This window comes from Malurus melanocephalus, unplaced genomic scaffold (assembly GCF_030028575.1).
Source record: "Malurus melanocephalus ecotype Western Australia unplaced genomic scaffold, MMel_1.1 scaffold_672, whole genome shotgun sequence".
Classification (NCBI taxonomy): Eukaryota; Metazoa; Chordata; class Aves; order Passeriformes; family Maluridae; genus Malurus; species Malurus melanocephalus.
The window spans coordinates 308,566-317,678 of record NW_026623904.1 but is presented as its reverse complement, the minus strand read 5'-3'; the positions used below and the strand labels follow the sequence as shown (position 1 = coordinate 317,678).

The window sequence follows — 9,113 nt, the reverse complement described above, 5'->3', positions numbered from 1 at the left end:
GCCTTACGCCGAGTACATTATTAGATGGAGAAGGAACAGGGCTTTTTATACCACGCTGTCAGAGCCTTTTCCTGAATTTTCCGCTTTTCCAATATCCATGTCTATAAAGTCATCTGGCAATTCTGGTGGTGGCCCTGCCGTGCTCTCCTCCACCTGCTGCTGCTGCTGCTGCTGCTGCTGCTGCTGCTGCTGGTGGTGGCACAGCCCAGTCTTGCACGGCCTCACCAGGGCCAGGAACACGGCCCCCAGGACCATGCCAGCAGCACAGGAGTAGAAGGCTGAGCTGTAGTTCTTTGTCGTATCCACTAAGACACCTACAAAAAAAAAAAACATTCACAGCAGTTAGGCACAGCCCGCTCCTGCCCTGCCCTGCCCTCCTGGAGGGTTTTAATCTGCATTTTATCTGTGGCCAGAACTCGGTGACAAACAGATGCCGTGTTAAAAAAGCAAACCCGTTGTGTTCTGGGGTACACAGGGTCACAGAAGCCCCTGGGCACTGCGGGGATGCTGAGCCCGAGGTGCACCAGGCATCTGTTTGTTCTGCCAGGCTTCACCTTTCTGCAGTGGCACAGGCACAGCGCGAGCGGTTCGCCTCTGTTGTGCCTGAAGTGATGCCAGCTTTGGGATTCTAACAGGATCAGGGTAGCACTGCAGCATTTCCCTTCCCTCTGAGGTTCCTCAGTGCCTCATCTGTGGGACTCTGCAGAGCTGCATTGCAGTCTGCTGGCTCTGGGAGACTCCCAGTGCTGGTTGCAGGGCTTTCAGAAGCTGTGATTAGTGCTGCCAGAACCCTTCCCTAGGCAGAGATCAGCACCAACAGCTGGCAAACACCTCCAAAACAAAATGAAAATGCAACTTTTAGTTACCTGCAAGGGGTGGTCCAGCCAACCCAGCTAAGCTCTGAATGAAGACGTAGACTCCAGCTGCAGAAGACATCTTCTCGATGCCAACCACGTCGTCTTCAGCCAGGAGGGGAATATGCGTGCCCGCCACCGTGCCGAGCATGAACCCAAAATAAACGCTACATATCATCAAGCCCCAGAATCCAGAGGCAAAGGGGAAGGCAACCAGCGCTACGGCCAGCAGGACCACGCAGATGAGCTCGATGTAGATCTTGCGGATGGGCTTCTTGTTGAGCACCCAGCCCGCAAAAATCCTGCCAAACACCTCGGCGATGGCCATGGCCGACAGGATGTAGGCAGAGTGGTCCTTGCCGATGCCCAGGCTGCGGCTCAGGGGGATGATGTAGAGGGAAGGAGCGAAGAAGCCCAGGGTTGCAAACAGGCCAAAGAATGCATAACAGATAAAGCTATAGTCTCTCATCACAGAGAAGTCCAGTAGTTTGGTTTTTGGTTCTGGAGGGGTGCTGTTATTTTCTACGGGGTTCTGTCCGTGTTGCTTTGGTTCTTCACTTTTCGGCTCTGCTTTGGTTTTTCCAGGCACATTGCTGGGTGAGGTAGTTATATCGACTCCTGAGTCTATGGACTCGATTGAGGTGCATGTTTGCTCGTTTTCAAGCATGTACTTTGTCTCTGTGGACTCCTCTGGAGGCTGCGCTTTCACTTCTTCTTGCTCTCTGATGACGATGGGGCGCAGCAGCGATCCGCAGGCGGTGATGCCGAGCTGCAGCACCCCGACAGAAAGCAGGCTGTACCTCCAGCCAATCTGCTCCTTCAGGGCCGTGATTGCTGAGGGGAGAGGAGAGAGATGTCACTGGCAAGGCCTGTAGTTACACCAAGGAGTTGGATTTACGGTGAGGGGAGGAACTGGAGATTCACCACTGGAGGGTTCCAAGCACCTCTGGAAGAGGCTGAGCAGGGGATCCCTCCTGCCCGAGGGTCTGGCACCCACCTCCCTCCCCTCTGCTACAGCAGACAGCAGCCAAAAGCTGTGCTGGCCACCTGGCTAGCAGAAGCCACCCTTTTGAGGTCTCAGCAAGTTTGGGGACAAAGGGGGTGTTGTTCACAGTGAAGGAGAGCAAACAAAATGATTAAGCTTCCTTTGTCAGCTGCCCTCACCCTGAAACCAGCCAGCAGAGGAAGTCTCCTAACCCTGCTCAGAGGTGCAACGTCACTGCTTAATTAGCAGCCTTCGTTTGCACCCAAAGCAGCTTTGCTGTGGGTATTAGCCTGGAGCAGATGAGCACATCTCATAAACGGTGGGGGTGACAGGGCCGTGGCAACTGGGGACAGGTCCCCAAAAAGCTGCGGCACTTTGGCAGCCTGTGCTGAGCACAAGCCCACTAACCTTTAGGAGCAGCTCTGGGTACTGCTGTGTTTTAAATAGCTGGAGTTTCTCGGGCTTATTTTTAGCCTGCCAGATCTATATAGGGAGCCCGGCGGGCTGCGTATCAAGCAGGCATGTCCCGCGCTGGCACGCGTCACCAGGCAGGGTCACACACCCCTGGGGACAGCCTGTCACTCTGCCATGAGTGCCACGGGCATGTGGGCAACCACCTGTGGGCCCCTGGCTCCTGTCTGCTCGGGGGAAGGGGTGGCAGCACCGCCGTGCCCGTACCTGGTGCGAAGGAGAAGACGGCGAAACATTCCCCTGTGGATGCCACCGCTGTGACCAGCGAGCGCCTTTTGTCAAAATACTGTGATAAAATGGTGACAGTCGGGAGGAAGGAGAGGCAGTATCCCAGGCCTGTGAATAAATGCCAAAAATTGCCATAACAACAAGTAAAGGAGGGGGAAACACCGATGCGAGAGCACGTTAAGTCGGCTTTCCCGGTTGGTGATTACAGAATCATTTCGGCCAACTCAGCAAGTCACCCTGGAAAAAAAATCATTGGGGAAACCAGAATGTTATTTTTTTTTGTAAATGGGAGTGAGGAAGAGAAAAAAAAAAACCAGAAAAAAAGTAAAAATCCAGACCAAGAGCCCCAGCCTCCCAAACCTGCTAGATATTGCCTTCTGCTCCCAAACAGCCAGCTTTGGGGTCCGCTTTGAGGACCTCGTCTGCTTAAAGTATTTGAGCCTGTAGCAACTGCTCCCCCTAAGCAAGGCAAGGACATGAGCAGGACACCCAGGCCAGGCTGGAGAGAGGGAAAAGTGTCAGGAAAAGAAACCAGAGACAGAGGGAGCGTTAGAGGATTTGAGGCCGGGCGTAGCTTTGGTCTCCCCAGCGATCCCAGTCCAGAAGTGACCAGCGCAGATGCACAAGGGCGGTGCCCAGGTGAGGCAGGGCAGAAAGCCAAGCCCAGGGTCCATCCCTGCTCAGGGTGAGCTCTGGAGGGGCAGCAGCACTGAGCACACCCCGTGTGCCACGGGAGAGAGCACTCACCGGAGACAATGCCGATGGTGATGTACATGTCCACCACGGAGCGGGCGAACGAGGCGATGACCATCCCGCTGCTGACCAGCACCCCCCCGGCCATCACCACCAGGCGGTGGCCAAAGCGGTTGCTGAGGATCGTCGACAGAGGAGCTGCGGAGGGAGAGAGCCTCGGTCAGCGCCCAACCCGGCAAATTCACAGTCACCAACTCCTGCACGGGCTCTGCTCGTGCTCCTGCCCAGTCCCCATGAGGTGCCACCTCACCCTCGGAGCACTGCACAGCTCACAGCGTTTGGGACATGCTAAAAAAATCACCAAAACAGACTTAAAGCTGAGCCCGTGGCAGCCTGAGACAAATCTGCAGCCACATGCCTGGACAGCACTGGATTTCAGCGAGGCTCAAGCTATTTCTAATCCTTTTCATTGCAGAGTTTGCTTTCAAAACTCTATTTTTTGCCCCTTGCTGGTGAGACCTGAACCACTGGGTCAGGTTCAGCGACACGGACCATGTCCCTGCACCACCCAAGGACTGCCAGGCTGAGACAGACATTTCTCAGAGTTTGAGGAGCAGCCTCTGAGCTTTATGGCCCTGATTTAATTTACAGTGGAGCCATTAGAGGCACCAAAGTCACAGGTGCCAGGTCCTGGTGTGCTGAGTCAGCAGCGTAGCCGCCCCTTGCACCTGCACCCTGCTCCCCTCACCTGTGAAGGTCTGTACAAACACACAGATGGATATAATCCACGATATCCTGCTGTTGGTTTCATCAAAGCTTTCCATCAGGTCGTTAAAGAAGACTCCAAACGATTTGATGATGCCGTATGTCAGGGCTTCCACAACAAAGAACGCGAAGGCGACCGTCCAGCCCCATCCTCCGTCAGGCACTTTAGTATAAACGTTTGCAGAGGTGCACGGCATCTTTACAGCTTTGACCGTCATTTTGGATCTGCAGGACGAGGGGAGAGAGAGTCAGGCGTCAGTTCAAGCTGAGTTTTGCTGGGAGAGGCACAGCCTGGGAGCTGTGGAACCCTCAGGCAGCGCGAGCTGGACCCGGCGCTGCCCAGGGATTAAATGTGGGAGTTGGGCTGGTATTTCTGACTCTGTCCCTCCACAGGGCTCCTTCCTGCCGGTGCCCTGCGAGCCCAGCAGCAGAAACTCTGGGCTCAGCACTCGGGCAGAGCTTTTTCCAGCAGCCCAGCCCGGGAGCTGGGAGCTGTCATCAGTCTGGCGATGCACGGGGGCGGATGGATGCGGTTCGTGAAAGATCCACCGCAGAACCCAGCGCGGGCTGGAGCACACGGACCCCCGGGCCACCCCGTCCTCCCCAGTCTGGCTCCCCCCAAAACAGCAGCTCAGGGCTGCCCACACCTCAAAACGGGGGGTGGGGACATCCCCGCGTGCACCGGCTCCCCCGCAGCCCTTGGCACCGCTGCCACCCCCAGGGCAGGGGGGGCTGCAGGGGGATCACCCCATAAGACACGGGGTGTCCTCAGCCCTGCTCCGTGTCACCCGGGGGCTGTGGGTGCGCAGGGGTGGCTCTGGTCCCGCATGGAGCTCCTCATGGAACCCCGGCACTGCCACAACTGCACAGGGGGGACAGCGCCGGTGTCACAGTCAGGGGGAGCACAGTGTGCTGGGGTGACTGCCACACCCACATGGGGGGGGGGGGACAATGCCAGGGTCACTGCCACGCCTGCACGGAGGGGACAGTGCTGGGGTCACAGTGCCAGAGTCACTGCCACAACTGCACGGGGGGGACAGTGCCAGGGTCACCATGACACCCGCACGGGGGGGGACAGTGCTGGGGTCACAGTGCCAGAGTCACTGCCACAACTGCACGGGGGGGACAGTGCCAGGGTCACCATGACACCCGCACAGGGGGGGACAGTGCTGGGGTCACAGCCACACCTGCACGGGGTCCACTGTGCCAGAGTCACTGTCATGGGGGTCCACTGTGTCATGGTCACCGCCGCACTTGTGCAAGGGGCACAAGTGTCTGGCCACTGCCACACCTGCATGGGGGCCACTGAGCTGAGGCCACTGCACTGCCACACCTGTGCAGGGGGACGGTGACAGGATCACCGCCACACCTGCAGGGGTGTCCAGTGTGCCATGGTCACTGCCACACCTGCAGGGGTGTCCAGTGTGCCACGGTCACTGCCACACCTGCAGAGATGGCCACTGTGCCATGGTCACCGCCACACGTGCGCAGGGGGACAGTGGCGGGGTCACCGCCACACGTGCATGGAAGGTGCCAGTGCCGGGGTCACCGCCGGTCCCCTGCGGGCACAGAACGCGGCCGAGTCCCCTCGCTGTCCCCGTTCAGCCCGGCAGAGCCCCGAGCGGTGTCCGTGAGCAGCCGCCCCGTGCGCTGCCCCGTCCCGCCCGGACCTGCGGCCGTGCCGTGCGCTCCCCCCCGCGCCGCCGTCCCCGGCAGCCACCAGGCATTTCCCTCCTCCATTTTAGACTCGGATCGTCGGCACCGCGCTCTCGGCTCGGGAGAACCCGGGCGGCTCCGGCATCTCCGCCCCAGCCCCCCGGGAACTTCGCACGGCGGAGCAGGCGAGTGCGCGGCACCGGCAGCGGCGCCCACCGGGGCCCCGCGGGAGCTCGGCCGGGCTGGGAGCCCCTTGTGGGGGTCCCCGAGAGGGGCAGGGGGGTCCCCACGGTCCGCAGCCCCTCCCGCGGTGCCGCAAGGCGGGTGCGCGGCTCCCGGGGGATCCTCGGTGCCAGGGATGGAGCGAGGCGTGGGCTCCTGCATCCCTGCGCTGCCGCCCGCGCCCGGCTCCGCTGCAGCCCGGAGCGGGCGAGGGGCGCGGGCGGGACCCCCGCAGGCGGCCGAAGTTTGTGGGAAGTGCCCGGAGACCCCCGGAGAAAGGGGACGGGGCTGCCGTGAATTCCTGTGTCACCGCACGGGCAATGGGGGGAGAGCGAGATCGGGAGCAAGCACGCTTAGGGAACAGGGAAAAAAAAATAATAATAAGGAAAGGAAAAACAACGCGGAGAAACCGCGAACCTGGGCGTGTGTTTTGTACATTTAAAGATTAAAAGAAATAGTGATGGCGGGGAAAAAAATTGAAAACGAAGAAGCCGGAGCGCGGGGGCCCGGCGTGGCCCCCCCTTCCCTGCATCACTTTCCCAACATTTCAGCCCTGATTCCTGCATCGCCGGGGCCGCGGGCTAAAAATACAGGGATGCAGGCGAGGGGAGGTGGGGAAAGAAAACGCTGGAAAAATGAAAAAAAATTATGTTAAAAAGAGCCCCAAACGGGGGGAAAAAAAATTAAAAAAAAAAACCCGGTGAAACAAAGCCCTCCCCCACCCCGCTCCCCCGGAATCCCCGGGCGGGAGCCCCACTCACCCGGTGCTGCGGCGGGGTCAGGGGCTGCCCATGGCCCGGGAGGGCGAGCGGGCGACCCTCGGCGAGGAGGCGGCCCCGCTGCCCGCCGGCCTCCGGCCGCTGCTGCTCCCGCTGCCCGCGGCGGCGGCTGCTGCTGCTCGGTGCTCGCTCGCAGCCCTTTTATACCGGCTGGAGCCGGTCTCTGCCGGCGGCTCCGCAGCGCCCATGTGCGCGGCGCCGGGCCCGGCTCGCCCAGCGGCGGCACCGCGTGTGCGGGAGGGGCGGTGCAGCCAAGGGCGGCGCGGCGGATCCGCGGGGTCCCGCAGCTCCCGAGCAACCCCCGAGCAACCCCCGAGCAACCCCCGAGCAACCCCCGAGCAACCCCCGGGCAGCCCACGGGCCGTTCCTGCCCCGCACGGGGCGCTCCGGCAGGTGCGGGGCCGGAGCGGGGTCCGGAGCATCCCCGGGGTGCGCTCAGGGGGATGCGGGTGGGATGCGGGGGGAACACGCTGGAGCCCCCACCCATGCTGATTTTTGGGATAGCACAATGATTTTGTCCCCTCCGGGCGTTGAGTGGTTCCCCTAAGATGCGGGTTTACGACAGTCGCATTTTTCAGGACAAAACATCTCCTTTAGTTGCATTTTTAGGGAACAACTTCTCTCTCAGTTGTGTTTTTCGGAGGAACCATGTCCTTTGGTTGTATTTTTAGGGGAAACCATGTTCTTCAGTTACAATTTTAGGGGAAAACATCTCCTATGGTTGTATTTTTTGGGGGGGAAGCATGCCCTTTAGTTACATTTTTAGGGAAAACCATGTCCTTCAGTTGCAATTTTAGTGGAAAACATCTCCCATAGTTGCATTTTTAGGGGAAAACGTTTTCCTTGCTTGAATTTTTAGGGGGAACCATTGGTCTTGATCATATTTTTAGGAGAAAACATCTCTTGCAATTTTTTTTCTTAGGGAAAAGCCTGTCCCTAAGTTGTATTTTTATGGAAAAACATCTCTTTTAGTTGCATTCTTAGGAAAAAAAACCTCCCTCAATTAAATTTTTAGGGGGAACTATCTCAGTTGCACTTTTAGGAGAAAACATCCTTGTCTGTATTTCTTTGGAAAACCATCTCATTTAGTTGTATTTTCAGGGAAAAAGTTGCCCCTTTGTTGCATTTTTAGGAAAAAAATGTCCCTTGGTTGCATTTCTAGGGGAAACCAATTCCCTTGGTTGCATTTTTTTAGGGAAAAACATCTCCCTCATTTGCATTTTTTTGGGGGAAAACATCTCCCTTAGTTGCATTTTTTTTTTAGAGAAAAACATCTCCTTCAGTTGCATTTTTTTAGGGAAAAACATCTCCCTCAGTTGCATTTTTTTTTCTTTTAGGGAGAAACATGTGCCTTGGTTGAATTCTAAGGGGAAAACATTTCCCTTAGTTGCACATTTAGGAGACACCGATTTCCTTAAGCTGCATTTTTAAGGGAAAACATATCCCTTATGTAGGAAGCTGAAAAAGTTGGGATTTGTGAGTCAAGCGAAGCARGGGAGATCGACTCACCAGCTGCAGGGATGGGGAGGGAGCAGAGGTTCAGTCATCCTAAAATCACAGCACGTCCTGAGCTGGGAGGGACCCACAGGGATCGTTGAGTCCAACCCCTGGCCCTGCACAGACCCCCCAAAAATCGCCCCCCGTGCCTTGGGAGCGTTGTCCAAGCTCTGCTGGAGCTCTGGCAGCCTCAKCTCGCTGCATCCTGCTCCTGTTCTCCGTGTGCTGGGCACAAACAGATGCTGCCAGGAGGTTTTGGAGCCTGGCACCGTTCCTTGTGACTCGTGGGTCGGTGACTTTTTGCCTGCAGGGGACAGCAGATGGGTCAGAGGGGGTGGGTGAGCACACCCCTCCTCACCTGCCCTGCTGGGATCTGCCCCAAAACCCCACCACGGTGTGCTGGGTTAATGTGGAACCTGCAGATCCTGCAAAATGTGTCCCAGGTTAAACTGTTCCTGCAACGCCACGGCTGCTGTGTTTGCTTTGGCCGGGGATCCTTCTCCTGCTTTTCCCTTCTTTTGTGACAATGGGATTGCTGGTGGGGCAGCAGAGCCAAAGGCAGCAGGCAGAAATTCTGCAAATACCCCAGAATAAGGCAAATTGTTGCTTTTGCTCAGGAACTTTGGGAAAGCTGCTGCAAAATTCTGCAAATACCCCAAAATGTGGCAAATCGTTGCTTTTGCTCAGGAACTTTGGGAAAGCTGCTGCAAAATTCTGCAAATTCTCCAAAATGAGGCAAATTGTTGCTTTTGCTGAGGAACTTTGGGAAAGCTGCTGCTGGTTTCTCATGGCAATGCTGACCCAACAGCCATTGGTGCTCTCAGGGAAGTTTCAGCAGCTTCACTCTTCACACTCCCATCCTAAACAAGCTGAAACCCATCTGAAATCCGTATGAAATTCATCTGAAATTCATCAGAAATTCATCTGAAATCCATGCCAAGTCCAGGTGCTCAGCCATGGGAG

At 57.2% G+C, this 9,113-nt stretch overlaps 1 protein-coding gene across 1 annotated transcript; it reads right to left on the bottom strand.

Annotated features, from left to right (window-relative positions):
• Positions 1–6: 6 nt before the first annotated feature.
• SLC16A6 (solute carrier family 16 member 6) lies at positions 7–6,778 on the bottom strand. Its single transcript, XM_057383995.1, has 6 exons — positions 6,636–6,778; positions 3,980–4,221; positions 3,286–3,429; positions 2,518–2,646; positions 867–1,688; positions 7–314 (listed from the first exon to the last, which is right to left on the bottom strand). Exons 2-6 carry the CDS (start codon positions 4,212–4,214, stop codon positions 46–48), a joined length of 1,599 nt encoding a protein of 532 aa, XP_057239978.1. The 5' UTR covers positions 4,215–4,221; positions 6,636–6,778; the 3' UTR covers positions 7–45.
• Positions 6,779–9,113: the final 2,335 nt, after the last annotated feature.